We start from the raw sequence: 15,341 nt of genomic DNA, 5'->3' as shown, positions 1-15,341 counted from the left end.
AAGGAATATCTTGCCAAGTAGTTTACTTCATCAAAAGATCTGGATTCTCAAAACAGATCTATTAGTGTTTTTGAGGAGATAGCCTCGTTCTTAAGGACTCTATGCCAGTTCTTTAGTACAGCTGCAAAGCAGAGTTGGCCTAGTGACCATGTGAATCCTTTTGGCCAACTGTTACTGGATCTGTTCAGGAAAGCAAGTGGCTGTGTAAAAATAACTGAGTTAAGGGTGAGGTGTATGTCCCAAGTATAGAATGATAACATACTCCGATTATTACTGGCAGAAATTTCATTTATATGTCAGTATAGAATATATATTAAAGGAAAAACTCTCTTGACTAAAGCTTAGTGATATATTCCAACTATTTTAAAAATCAAGAGACTAAGTCCTTGGTTATTTTCGATTTGCAAGAAGTGTTTTCTGTAACAATATTCTTGCTCATTCTTGTAAGGATTAATTTTGTGTCTCAGCACATTTAACAGCAACTCCATATTAACATAAGAAAAGCTAGAAAAGTTGTTTCCACACAAAACTTTTTTTTCCCCCATTTTACTGGGCCATCATGTTCTATTAATTCCAATTCTTGTTTTCATTCTGTGAATGCAAGGATTAAAATTTTGGTTCTTAGAGCTCTTCCCATCTGGTCTGCAGTTTGCTTCTCAACCATATGAAAAGGTAAAAGCCATTAAGTGGGAATTTCCTCATCATTCTTCCTGTCAATAGTGCTGTTGAGGGCAGTGGTTTTCAGCAGGGCTGTACAACATAATCATCTAGAGAGCTTTAAAAATACTGATCGCTGCATGCCACTCCCCACAGATTTAGATTTCTGTAGTTTGGGGTGTGCCTGGGCATTAGGATTTTTAAAGCTCCGCAGGTGGTTGTGATGCCCAGCAGAGGTTGAAAACCATTGGTTTTGAGGCTTTATCTCATTAGTTTTCCTTTCTCAGAAGAGAAGATGAATTCTGCATCCCACTCCTGCTAAGGACCTTCCTTGTTTTCTACTACACCATTTCTGTCTAGCATCTGCAGTCTCTCCCTGCTTTCCCTGTTTACAAACATACAGTCAAGATCTTGATTAAAAAAAAAAAAAATCCTTAGTTGACCCCATCATTTGCTAATTAGAAAAAATGGTCCACTATCACTTTCTTCCTAAATGTTTTCCCATTTACCTGCTACAGTCTCCTCTCTGTACCCCCCGAGAGCTATTGTTATCCAATGGCCATTTCTGAATAATTAATTTTCACCTTCAGAGTATTTGATAATGTCAGTGTCTCCTTGAAATTCTTCCCACACTTCCCTAATAATTTAAAACTTTTGCATTTCCAAACTTTTACTACTGCTTCCTTTTGTAGGTTCCTTCAATTTCAATCCTTGGTCCTCTGCTCTGTCCTTTCCTTTTGACTACCCAACCAGTCCCTAAGATTAATTATTATATCCAAGCAGAACCCCCTCCAAGATATTTCTGTCCCACCTGATCCTTTTATTTCCAGCTTCACATTTAAACTGCCTAGTGGGTGTTTTCATTGGATAATCTTACTCAAGAACTCAAAAGCAATGTGCACTGTTCAATTGGCAGGAAATTGTGCACACCAAGTGACACTTCTATGACAGCCCTTGGTAGGTGGTACAGCTACATGATTTCTAGTCTGTCACTAGGTCATAAGCTCTTTGAGGCCAGTGCCTTAAACATCTTGTATCATAGGTCCAGCCACTGCTTTCCACTAAGGTGCTCACATATTTGACACTTTTATCTTGAGGTGAATTGTTTTAAGGTCCTGAAATAGCCAACTTTCTCTATTCTCTGCTGCAATCTCTTTTTAGTAGGTTCCTAATGATGTGGTTCCACTAGTTCTACATAATGAGCCTCTCAAAAGCTATTAATTTTTTTTTCAGTGTCTCCTATAACGTAGCAATACAAAGTTGGTATTCATTTTAACACACTGATGGAAGAAAATCCTAATGAGTTCCACAAAATAGCTTGTTCTTAGGAGAAACAGTCACCATGTTTTGCTTGGTTTCAGCTACCTCACTGCAAGACTTTGTTGTTTTAGGTTACTTTTGATGTAGGAAAGATGTTACGGTTCAGAGCTGATGGCTAAGAAAGAATTCTTGAGATATCTGTGGTGCAAAAGCTGGTTTTATTAAAGCATGGGGCAGGACCCATGGGCAGAAAGAGCTGCACTAGGGTCATGCGGAGTGGCAGTTAATATCCTTTCAAGTTGGGAGTGGTTAGGGATAGGGTAAGTCTCTAAGGAATTTTGAAAACAAGGTTTCCAAGATCTTGAAGGGGTTAGCTATTGTTAGCAAAAAGTCATTTATTACTGTTTAGTTAAAACTCAGTCATGACAATTATCATATGATCTCCCTGATACTGGGAATTTGAGAGGCAGGGTGGGAGGCTGTATGGGGTAGGGAAGGAAAAAATGAAACAAGATGGGATTGGGAGGGAGACAAACATAAGAGACTCTTAATCTCAGGAAACAAACAGGGTTGCTGGGGGGTGGGGAGGTAGGGATAGGGTGGCTGGGTTACGGACACTGGGGAGGGTATGTGCTATGGTAAGTGCTGTGAACTGTGTAAGCCTGATGATTCACAGACCTGTACCCCTGGGGCAAATAATACATTATGTGTTAGTAAAAACAACAACAACAACAAAAAAACCCTATTATTTAAAAAAAAAAAAAACTCAGTCATGAGACCCTTCAGATGTTGGGTCATACGCTTTGGGGATAATTGCCAACATGTATCATGTGAGGTAGAGATGAAGGAAGTTTCCAAAGTAATTTTTTTATGTTAAAGTAGACTTACAGGATCCCGGGGGTCAGGCTAATGATTGCCCTTTGCCCTTAGCCAAGTATTAATATTGAGGAAACAGTTCCTAAAGGAAGGTCACTGCCTGTTTCAGAGACTTGTCAATGTAAGTAGTAAGGAAATTCAGGTTTTCTTTTGCCTTTGTTTCGCACATCACTTTGATTTTCATAATGGCATCAAGGGATAACAAGAAAGAAGCAATGACTACTGTTAAGGTGACTGCTGATCATTACAAATCAAAAGAAAAACAAATTAATGAAAAAGACAGCTGAGTAATCTCATTCCTATAGCACACTGAACACTTAAGTAGTATTTTTCAGCCTTAAATGTACACATGAAACACAAGGGTATTATTAAAGTACAGGTTCTGATGCTGTAAGTCTGTGGTGGGGCCTGAGAATATGCATTTCTAACAAGCTCCTAAGTGATGTTGATGCTGATCCAAGATTCAAAGGAATAAATGGTTATAACCCTGAATATGGTAGAAAATGTATAAAATTAAAGTCATCTTTCCACGTGAGGTGAACAATAGTAGGAAGCTTTTTTGCATCCTTCCCCATTGCCTATACATACAAAACACGTAGCGGTTTTGTATATTTTTACCAACATAGACTGATACTATATTCATGACCTTGTAACTTTTCCATTTAAAATATGGAAATCCTTACAAATCAGATGTAGAATATTTTTTTTAATTTATAGATACATATATTTAAAATAAGGATTTCATAAATGATGAATTTTGCTAAGCTCTTACAATATTGCTTAGAAGTACTGATTAATCCATTTAAAAATATTTTATAGCAATCCTTTCTCATTTGTTATAATTTTTATTTTTTTAAATATAGAATGCTTCATGAATTTGCATGCCATCCTTGCACAAGGGCCATGGTAAGCTTCTCTGTATTAGTTCAATTTTAGTATATGTGCTGCCCAAGTAAGCCCTGTTACATCCCCTTTCTTAAAAATGTTATTGGGGCACCTGGGTGGCTCAGTTGGTTAGACAACTGCCTTCGGCTCAATTCATGATCCCAGGGTCCTGGGATCAAACCCCGTGTCGGGCTCCTTGCTTAGCAAGGAGCCTGCTTCTCCCTCTCCCTCTGCCTCTGCTCTGCCTGCTTGTGCTCTCTCTCACTCTCTGTCAAATAAATAAATAAAATTTTTAAAAAATGTTATTTATCTATTTGGGAGAGAGAGAGTGCCTGCACCCAAGCAGGGGGAGGGCAAAAGGAGAGGGAGAGGCAGGCTCTCCTCTGAGCATGGAGTCCAACATGGGGCATATCCCAGAACCCTGAGATCATGACCTGAGCTGAAGTCAAACGCTTAATCAACCAAGCCACCCAGGTGCCCCTGTTACAAACCTTTTTAATGAAAACACTGTGTCTGGCTATTTAAGTGAATTTTAAAGTATCAGGAGTTATAATGGAGAAGTTAATTCAAAATAAAGACATGAGCTTAAAAAGCAGATAATACCAAGTTTGTCCAGGATAAGAACAAAAACCCATAAAGGTAGAGTAAATTGGTACAACTCTGGGAAAAAGTGGAACATAAAACATGCCCTGTGGCCCAGCACTGTGTACATATGTTTGTACTATGCATATATATAAGCAACAGCACTGTTTATAACAGCCTAAACTGGAAACTACCTACATGTCCAGCAACAGTGGAATGAGTAAGTATATTGAGTGTATCATACACATAAAATACAGGAGAGCAATGAGAACTGAACAAATTGCAACTATGTACCATGATCGAGATGCATCTTACAGACATGTTGACTGAAAAAGGCCTAACAAGATGCCAGGACACACTGCATGGTGCCATTGTACAGTTTTAAAAGAGGCAGATCAAGTTTTTGTTGCTAGAAGTTAGGACAGTGTTTACTTATGGCATAGGGAGGTGGGTAGAGATTAGGAAGGGAAGACTACTTAGGGTACTGATAATCTGTATCCCATTCTGGGTGATGTGACATGAGGGTGTGCTCAATATGAAAATTCAATGAGGTGGACACTTGTCACTTTTCTTTATGTATATTTGAAGAAAAAAGTACACAAATAACTAGCATAGTAGTTGGGCCTGTGGAATCAACTCGATTTTGTGCTGAAGAGCATTCATTTAGTGTAGTCCATCATTTGAAAAGTGAGCTCCATCATATCATCATCATTCTAGGGTGTAATGCAAAGTTTGGGAACTGGGACTTAAAAGGATTCAATACCACCTCTCCTTGAGAGGATCATAATTATTTGCTCACATACTTGAACAGACAAAATCACCGTCGTCCCAGAACTCGGGAAGGACAACGCGCAAAACTAAAATGAAACGGAACCAGCAATTTCCCCAAATGGCAAAGAACTAAAAAACTGTCTTTGAAATGAGAATATGCGCAAAATCATGTATCCCGTGAGGGCCACATAGGAAAGCTATTCTTGCAGTTAATTTAAGAGTTTAAGATGCTTAAATTATACCTTAAGTTTCGTTTAGCAAAACTGGCATCAGAAAACCAATGCCGTAACACGGGAGAACCCCGACAGTAATGGCGTGGTAATACTGAGGTACTGTAGGACATGTAGCTCCCGACGCCGTTGGGCATTCTCTCATCTCCACCCCAACCCTGCAGAACTGGCGGGTAAAAGAGGACTACCTGGGCAGCGGAACTGATCGGAGCCTAGGACCTGCGGAGTGGCCCCCACAACACACGACGACCTCCAGGTTCTATTTTTGGGAAGCGGACGCGTAGTGATTGCGTCACCTTCCCACGCCGCCGCCGTGGTTTCCCTGGCGACCGGTGCGCGCTCGGCGCTGAAGCTAGGGAGATGCTGGCCAGGCGGCAGCGCCATCCTCTGCAGGCCCTGCAGCGCCGAAGTCAGGAATTGAAGCTACAGGTAGCGTCTGGCTGTCCAGCGGGGGGCCTGGGCACCGGCGGCGGGCGAGATCTGGGGTGCACCCTAATTCTGGCAGCTTATCTCCAACCCACGTACCTTCCCGAGTTATAGCGCTCCCTCCTCCACCCCAGCGTCCCCGCACTAACCCCGATTCTAAACCCTCCTGCTCCTAAACTCAACCCCGGGGGAAGCTGAACCCGAAAATCTTGACCCATCGACTAAGCGCCGTCCCTCTCCTCCTAACATCTCGGTCTCCAACCTGACAACTCCCTTAACCCACCTCACCTCCAAATCTAATCTTAACCTTTTCCAACCATCTCTTCGCCCATCGCTTTCCTCCACTCTCCATTGCTCCCTTACCTTCGAGCCGTCTTCCGGTAGGGGCTGTTTTTGCTTCACTTGAACTCAAACGAAATAGGCGTCAAAGAATAATCCGAATACGTAAGAAAAATACTAGGATACGACAGATTAGCAAAGGACATGAACTAAAGAAGTGCAAGGAACTCATAAACATGAGAAAAGTTCACTTAAAAAATAATCAAGTAACTGCGAAGGAAATAAAATGTAACAAACATTTAAAAATGTGTGCTCAGTACTGGGGAGGGTGTGATGAAACACGCACTGATACAGGCTGCTCCAGAGCATAACGGACAGCATTTCTGGAAAGCAGTTTGACCAGATGTAGCAAATAGTCACGCTCCTGGGCTCGGTAATTACATTTCCAGGGATTTGCCATACATAATAATAAAAAATTTATTGTGACAGAGATTAATGTGTTAAATGTTCATCATAGTGTTACTTACAATAGAAAAGACTGGATATCATTTAAATGATCAGCAATAGGGGAATGGATAAATAACTTAGTATGGGATATAATAGTATGATTAAATTTTTGTTGAAAGATTTTAGCATGTTATGGAAAATATTTGCGATAAAATCTTAAGTTAGAAAAACAATATAAAATATAAAATTGAATATACAGCATTTCAATAAAGTTATTTTATATCTGATATACATAGAAGAAAGAGTGAAGGAAACATCCCAGGATAGTAACTGTGTGCTAGAATGCTGATGTTTATTATGTTTCTCTTCATACTTTTTGATAATTTCATAATTTTGAACACCAACTGCCTTTAAACAATAAGAAGAAAAAGTAAGAAGTAATTACTGGTTTGTTAGTTTATTTTCCAAAATCCTTATTTCACTTGCTAATTTTACTTTTTTTTTTCATTTGATCTATTACTAAATAAAATTATTTTCTAATCTTTGACAGACAAGAGATTTACTGAGTGCTCATATTTGGTCCTGTTTCGGACCCTCATTTAAAAAGTACAAAGATTAGGGGCGTCTGGGTGGCTCAGTGGGGTTAAAGCCTCTGCCTTCGGCTCAGGTCATGATCCCAGGGTTTTGGGACCGAGCCCCGCATTGGGCTCTCTGTTCAGCAGGGATCCTGCTTCCCTCCTCTTTCTCTGCCTGCCTCTCTGCCTGCTTGTGCTCTCTGTCTGTCAAATAAATAAATAAAATCTTAAAATAAAATAAATAAAACGTACAAAGATAAAAAAACACAAAGATTTGGGGTGCCTGAGGCCCAGTGAGTTAAGCATCTACCTTTGGCTCAGGTCATGATCCCAGGGTCCTGGGATTGAGTCCCACATCAGGCTCCCTGCTCAGTGGGGAGCATGCTTCTCCCTCTCCCTCTGTCTCCTGGCTCCTGCTTTCACTCTCTCTATCTCAAATAAATAAATACAATCTTAAAAAATAAGTAAAAATTTAAAAAATTGAAAGTACAAAGATTTGATAGATAAATATTTCTTAAGTGACTTTTAGATTTCACAGTGGTATGATGAAAACAAAATACTCTTCTGGTAGAAATAAAACTTGATGAGGATTTGACTTATGTGAGCTTTGGCTAGATGCTTAATATGGTTCTGTATCTGATTTTAAATTTCATGGAACATTGGGAGAACCAGGAAAGTTTCAGAAGTAAACTGCAAAAAATTATTGAGGAAACAAAGCAATTACAAAGATTAGCCGAACTGCAGAAGACTTGGCCCAAGAGTCTTCTTGGAGGGGCTCTTTGATGGTGGAAGCTAGGTTTTCCGTCTCCACAGCCTACACCTGAAGCAAAAAATGAACAGATTTCCAACTTGGTGTCCAAGTGATGGACAAATAATCAAGACCCCATCTGGGACATGCCTCTTATGACTGACTCCCGTCAACAGCTGTGAATTTGTAACTAACACTCAGATGCAGAATAGGAAGAGTAGAGAAGAAACTAGTGAATTTCAATTTCTCTTCTTTTCCTCTTCTTTCATCTGCTTTATCTTCTCCACATCATCTTTAGGAAAAAAACCCAAAGAAATAAGCACCCACATAATAATATGGGTATACATGATATGTACCCACATCATCTTTAGAAAAGAACATACGTACATATTTCTTTGGGGGGTGTATTGGCAAAGTTACATGTAGTGTTTAGAAAACACTAAGTCAGGGTGTAAGATATAAGAATGAAGATAAACAAACTTGTGACATATTCATACAATACTACTGAGCAGTATGAAGGAATGAACTAATGATTATGGCAGTATCTCAGAAACACGCTGATTGAAAGGATGATACAAAAGAGTACATCCTTTCTGGGTAATGGTAATTTTCTATATGCTGATAGGGGTTAGAGTTACATGAGTGTATGCATTTGCCAAAACTCAGCAAATATATATATATATATATAAAGACATGTGTGTTACATTGTATGTAAATTTTTTACTGAACATTGAACACTCGTTAGTGATACCCGTGGTGCATCATTGATGAGGATTGCAGTTTATTTTGAAATACATAAAAAATAAGATGGATTGATGAATAGAAGGATCAAAAGGATATTGTAAAATGTTAGTAGTAGAATCTAGATAGTGGGTATATGGGGGTTCTCTGTAAAATTCTTTAAACTTCATTGTATGTTTAAAAGTGTTCATTGTGAAATATTAGGAAAAGAGAATTAAAATTTTATTTCCCAAGGTTATATGGTATTTAACAATATATTCTAACAGTCTCTATTTATTGTAGGTTGATAGCTTGCTTTCTGAGAGTCAATTGAAGGGAGATCTAGATGCCAGTAAAAGGAGAGATATTTACCAAAGGTAAAATCTACTGAATTATATAAACTTCCCAGAAACCATACTTACACTTCAGTGGGCAGTATTTATAGCATAGAAATTGTTTGAGGCATTATTTATTTCCTTATTTATGCTACAATTTCTAAAAAACACATTAATTGGAAATAATACTGAGGAACAGTGAATGAAACTTTCCAAAATGTATTTAAAAATATTTCTTGTAATTTTCTTTATCTTCCAGGTCTAAATAGTGATGGAATGGTGAGATTAAATAGAGAATTACAAATGTTAAAAAGCAGCAACTTACATTTATTCTGTACTCTGTATGTCCCAAGCAGTGTGGTCCACACTCTAAAACCTTTCTTGATTAATTTTCACAATAACACCATGAGAGACTTATTAATATATGTGAGAAAATTAAGGTTCCCACAGTAGTTTGTTATATGTCTACCCTGAATTGTTCTAAAACGTTAAAGTGAGCAGGCAATAAAAATATTTGAAGACTGCTGAGAACTGCAGAATTCGGTCAAGTAAAAGAGAGAATTTCACTGAGTCTCATTGGAGTTGGAGGCTTTGGTCCACTTGAATCAAATGGAAGGATTACATCATGGTATAACTTGGATCTAGGAAAAACTAAGCTAAACCTGAAGGTTATGGACTTGCTGTTGTGACAACAGCTATAAAAACTGCTCAGTGTCCACAGAGTGGCTGAGGTAGAATTATGGTTGATCCTTGGCCTACGGTAGCCTCAGGTCCTGGGACCTGGTCAGAAAACTCTATTAGCAATTCTACCTTGCTTGAGATGGTGACCTAACTCCCTTGACAAGGGAAAACTGTTCTTTTGGTGGGTGTTTTGGGGTTTTGTTTTGTTTTTTTGACAATTTAATCTAAGAGAAATTAAAGTTAATTCAAATTTGAAATTACATAGACATGATGAACTAAATCGAATTAGTCTATTCATACTTTTGTGTTCAGTTTAGGACATCATTAAGATAATCTGTGTGCTTTGGGTATTTAAGAGTGTATAACATTCAAAAGAACATGAAATTCATTTTATTAGTTTAAATGATTCACCTGAACCATTTGAAAAGTTTTACTTAATTTAGGCATACAAAGTGATAACAAGCAAAATAAAATTGAAGTGAATTTTAAAATGTGGAAGGAAACTTAATTAACTACAGTTATTAGGATTGACTTTTAGGAATTCAGTTCAAATTGAATTAATCAAATAATAAAGAAAGAAAAAGTGAAGATGATTATGCTTGCCTTACTAGATTTTAAAATAGACTAGAATAAGATTTATAGGCTGAATTTAAAGTCCCAGAGAAAACTAAGTTTTTAAATTTTATTTTAATAAACTGAGAATTTTTTTTAAAGATTTTATTTATGCGGGGCTCGATCCCAGGACCCTGGGATCATGACCTGAGCCAAAGGCAGAGGCTTTAACCCACTGAGCCATCCAGGTGCCCCCTGATAATCATTTTTAAACCCAAGTAACTGTAAATAATCTTCTTCGTGTATAAAAAGATCTGCAGGGGCGCCTGGGTGGCTCAGTGGATTAAGCCGCTGCCTTCGGCTCAGGTCATGGTCTCGGGGTCCTGGGATCGAGCCCCGCATCGGGCTCTCTGCTCCGCAGGGAGCCTGCTTCCTCCTCTCTCTCTGTCAAATAAATAAAAGAATCTTCAAAAAAAAAAAAAAAATTAAAAAAAAAACTTTAAAAAGATCTGCATCACAGTCATTTAAAAATTCACATTGACATTTGTATGTCTGAAAATATCAGTTAGCCCTGATGTTTGATTAATAATTGGCTGGATATACAGTAAAAATAATTTCTACTTAGACCTTTGAAGACATTGTCAGGTTTCTTTGTACTGAGCAACGTGAATAAGTTTGACGATTGTTCCTTTATAATTGACCTGTTTGGGGCTTTTCTCTTTAGCCTTGGTGTTTTGAAATTTCATCACAATGTATTTAGGTGTCGTTTTTATCTTGCTAAACACTCAGTGGGTCTTTTCAACTTTAAAACTCTTGTCTTTCATGAGCTCTGGGAGATTTTCTTTTACTAAAAGATCATTCCTTTTTTTTCTTTTTAAGTTGTGTTTGTCTGTTTCTTCCTGAAACAACTTTGAGTCAGATATTGAACCTCCTGGGCTACTCTTCTTGGTCTCTTATCTCCCCATTGGAAGTTTTTGTTGCTTTGTCTTTTTGTTTACACCTGGGAGATTCTCTTGTCTTTGGTTCCTCTGGACTTGTAAAATTTGTTGTAAATTTTATCTTCCATGTTGCTGGCTTACTTTATTATATCTGGTGGTCCTTGGGTTATTCGTTTTTATTAAAGAATGAGGGACTGATTTGATTGATTATTTTTTTAATTATTTTTTTAAATTTGATTTTCTAGATAGCAGTCCAGGATTCTTCTCCTGTTGTACATAGAGGTCTCTTTCATACAGTATGATCTCTGTCAAATAAATAAATAAATTCTTTAAAAAAAAATGAAAGGATTTTAATAAATCTAAACTTAATCGGTATCTTTTTTTTTAAAGATTTTATTTATTTATTTGACAGAGAGAGAGAGAGATCACAAGAAGGCAGAGGGTGGGGGAGGCAGGCTCCCCGCTGAACAGAGAGCCGGATGCAGGGCTTGATCCCAGGACCCTGGGATCATGACCCGAGCCAAAGGCAGAGGCTTAACCCACTGAGCCACCCAGGCGCCCCTTAATTGGTATCTTTACTCTCTTCCTAAATAATATAAAATTGCCTTTATAGCTTATATGTTATGGATATCATTTAATTAATATAACATAGCATAATATAGAAAGCAAATCCCAACCATTGTGGTTGTCCTCATCTGTAGAACTTCATAATATATTCCCTTAGACACACTTTAATTACCCAGCCCCCAGTCCTTCCTACCTGCTGACCCAAATCGTGGTGTTCTCTGGCAGATTTGTTCCTCTTAGGGGCTTCTTCCTCTCTTCATAGAAGAATATGCTTCCATCTTTCTTCCATGCAGCAGAAATTTGTTGAAATATTGAGAGGTGGTCTCTCTTTTGTTGTTTTACATTCAGGGTTTCTTATCTTTTAAAATGTTTTAATCATTTTTTGTGGGGTTTCAGGAGGTGGTGAAGATGAACATGTGCTTGAGTTTTTAATCCTGGTGCAGAAATCTTTTTTATTTATTTTTTATTTTTTTATAGATTTTATTTATTTATTTGACAGAGAGAGATCACAAGCAGGCAGAGAGGCAGGCAGAGAGAGAGGAGGAAGCAGGCTCCCTGTCGAGCAGAGAGCCCTGGTGCAGAAATCTTAAAATAGCTGAACAGTTAGAGGATTTTCACAATTTTATAGATATGAAGGAGATCATTATAATAGATTAATTTGTTTCATTGTTTTCTACTCTGGCTCTTAAGTGAATTTTTGCGTCTAGTTTCAGTTAGGATTCTTTTGGTCTGAGTTAACAGGGCGCCTGTTAAAACTAGTGGCTCTACAGTCAGTCTCATTCCACAAAAAATCTGAAAGTAGGTTCTCCCAGCGTGGATTAAGTGGCTCACAATGTCCTCAAGACTAGACCTTGCTGTCTCTGTGCTCTGTCATCCCCATGTAGTCATGATGGCTCCTCTCTCCTTTACAGAGTCCTCAGGAATCCGAATCCAAAAGCAGAAAGGGTGAAGGATTCTTTACATGCTGCATCAGGGAGGATAAAATGGGAGACAGTCCCCAACGTATTTCTTTCATGTTTCGTCAGCCAGCACTGGGCCACACACCCACCCGACCCGGACTGGATTCTGAGCACTGTCAGTGTCCGTGTCAGTATCAGTGTCCGTCGGGGGCTGAGCCTGTCAGCACAGAAGAGCTTTTGGATAAGAAACTAGCAGGGTCACCCACAGTTTAAGGGGTGCCCAAAGCCAGAATAGGGTGGGCTTTAAACCTGGTGTATAGAAAACTTCTTTGGCAACTGTAATTGTCTTCAGGTTATTCATCAATTTTATTTTTTTAATTTTTTATTTATTTCTTATTTTTTTATAAACATATAATGTATTATTATCCCCAGGGGTACAGGTCTGTGAATCGCCAGGTCTACACACTTCACAGCACTCACCATAGCACATACCCTCCCCAATGTCCATAACCCCACTCCCCCTCTCCCAAGGCCCCCTCCCCCCAGCAACCCTCAGTTTGTTTTGTGAGATTAAGAGTCACTTATGGTTTGTCTCCCTCCCAATCCCATCTTGTTTCATTTATTCTTCTCCTATCCCCCTAACCCCCCATGTTGCATCTCCACGTCCTCATATCAGGGAGATCATATGATCTTGTCTTTCTCTGATTGACTTATTTCACTAAGCATGATACCCTCTAGTTCCATCCACGTCGTCACAAATGGCAAGATTTCATTTGTTTTGATGGCTGCATAGTATTCCATTGTGTATATATACCACATCTTCTTTATCCATTCATCTGTTGATGGACATCTAGGTTCTTTCCATAGTTTGGCTATTGTAGACATTGCTGCCATAAACATTCGGGTGCACGTGCCCCTTTGGATCACTACGTTTGTATCTTTAGGGTAAATACCCAGTAGTGCAATTGCTAGGTCATAGGGTAGTTCTATTTTCAACATTTTGAGGAACCTCTATGCTGTTTTCCAGAGTGGTTGCACCAGCTTGCATTCCCACCAACAGTGTAGGAGGGTTCCCCTTTCTCCGCATCCTCACCAGCATCTGTCATTTCCTGACTTGTTCATTTTATCCATTCTGACTGGTGTGAGGTGATATCTCATTGTGGATTTGATTTGTATTTCCATGATGCTGAGTGACATCAATTTTATTTTTTAAAGACAAATCCTCTGGTATTGATATTTTTTGGTATTGATTTTTCCAATATTGATATTTTCCCTTCTTTCCTCCTCTTTCACAAAGGATTTCTGTCCCCCTTTTTTTGCTACTTACTTTATTTCATTAGTTTCTATAAGAAAAAAAAAGGCACTCAAACAGCATAAAAAATATTGATTCTTGCAGGTCAATATTACAATTTTGCAATAAAAAAGTACACAAACAGGGGCACCTGGGTGGCTCAGTTGGTTAAGTGATTGCCTTCAGCTCAGGTCATGATCCTGGGGTCCCAGGATCGAGTCCCACGTCGGGCTCCCTGCTCGGCAGGGAGCCTGCTTCTCTAGCTGACCTCTCTCATGCTCTCTCTCATTCTCTCTCTCTCTCTCTCTCTCAAATAAATAAATAAATAAATAGTCTAAAAAAAATAAGTACACAAACAGCATAAAAATATTGACTCTCACTGGTTCTTTTTTTAGAAAGCATTTGAATTTTGAGAACTGTCATTATTAGAGGTGGCCCATTTTCAGTCATTTTTATACTTTACTTGGGTCTATGACTTAAGCTACAGTATATGAGCTATCTGTGGAATAATTAAAACAGGGTACCCATCTAGACAGACCAAGCTCAAAGAGGGAACGCATGCTGTGGTGGGAAGAGGCCAGCTATAGATTCCTAAACCCTGTCTTCACGTGTCTCCACCACTGACCAGCTGTGGCCCCTCCTTAGAAGCTCACCTTCCTTCTACTGGAGTGAGAGTTGGCATGAGGCTCAAATGAGGTGGCACTTGGGAAGCGCCTAGCATTATCCATGATGCTCAGTACACTTTGTCATTATCGTCCTTAGGGGTATCTCCTGGGCTAGATCTTGGGTTTATGGAATTTTAGAGCTGGAGAAGCATTTTGAAGTCCAGTGCTTGCTTTATTTTAGAGATGGGAAACTGAAACTCAGAGTCACTTAAGCTTTTGGAGCCGAGGCTGTCATACCTGTGTACCTTAGAGCATGTGAGGATCACCTGAGCTGGTGGGTGGGAAAGCAGATATGGGTGAACTTTTCAACGTCATGCATACAGTAATTGGCTTGCCAGCTTAAAGACTTATGTGTAATTCTATAAAACAATGTTCTAGTTTGACAATAGAAAAATTAATATTTTTTTCTTTCTTTTCAAAAATTTAGATGTGTCCAGTTAAAACAAGCAATAGATGAAAATAAAAATGCTCTTCAAAAATTAAACAAAGTGAGTATTACAGTTAATGATATTACAGAAAACCTGTTTGTATACAGATGTTATCATTAAGTGGGAATTCATTAGAGCAGGTAAATTCCTGGGTTTGCTTTAGTGGTGGTGAAGTCTAACTGTGACCAGAGCCAGCTTGCCCGACCGGCTTACTGAGTGTGTGCTTGGAGCAGAAGATGCAGGCCTCTGAATGCTGAGAAAAGTTCAGCTTTGGTGAACTTACCCGGCACTGAGGACCCAGAAAATCCAGGAAGAAGCTCTATTTATTTTTGCATTGTGTGAGTATTATGTTTTATAGTTTAGAATTGTTTTGACTTTCATTTCCCTGTGGGGAGAGTACATAATCTGGCCCTGAGGGTAAGTGGTAAAGAAGCTTTTTGTATCACATGGCGGCTCTAATATCAGTGACTCTGCAGAAATAGGAGGAACTAGAATTTACTCTTGGAAGTTCCTTCAGGATTTTCCCTAT

General features: G+C 38.8%; 1 protein-coding gene and 1 non-coding gene across 4 annotated transcripts in view; one reads left to right on the top strand and one right to left on the bottom strand.

The window, feature by feature from the left end:
• Positions 1–3,646: 3,646 nt before the first annotated feature.
• LOC123926257 lies at positions 3,647–3,753 on the bottom strand. Its single transcript, XR_006815190.1, has one exon. It is a non-coding gene; the product is annotated as a U6 spliceosomal RNA (small nuclear RNA).
• Positions 3,754–5,446: 1,693 nt separating this feature from the next.
• NPHP1 (nephrocystin 1) overlaps positions 5,447–15,341 on the top strand; it is a 59,211-nt gene continuing 49,316 nt past the window's right edge. For all 3 annotated transcript variants that reach the window (XM_045979402.1, XM_045979401.1, XM_045979403.1), the window contains exons 1-3: positions 5,447–5,690; positions 8,760–8,833; positions 14,812–14,872. In XM_045979402.1, the coding sequence (XP_045835358.1) occupies positions 5,622–5,690; positions 8,760–8,833; positions 14,812–14,872 (204 nt within the window). In that variant the 5' untranslated portion in view covers positions 5,447–5,621. The remainder of the gene's footprint in view (positions 5,691–8,759; positions 8,834–14,811; positions 14,873–15,341) is intronic.

Source organism: Meles meles, chromosome 15 (genome assembly GCF_922984935.1).
Source record: "Meles meles chromosome 15, mMelMel3.1 paternal haplotype, whole genome shotgun sequence".
Classification (NCBI taxonomy): domain Eukaryota; kingdom Metazoa; phylum Chordata; class Mammalia; order Carnivora; family Mustelidae; genus Meles; species Meles meles.
The sequence above is the reverse complement of the archived record's forward strand: the minus strand, read 5'-3'. Positions and strand labels throughout refer to the sequence as shown.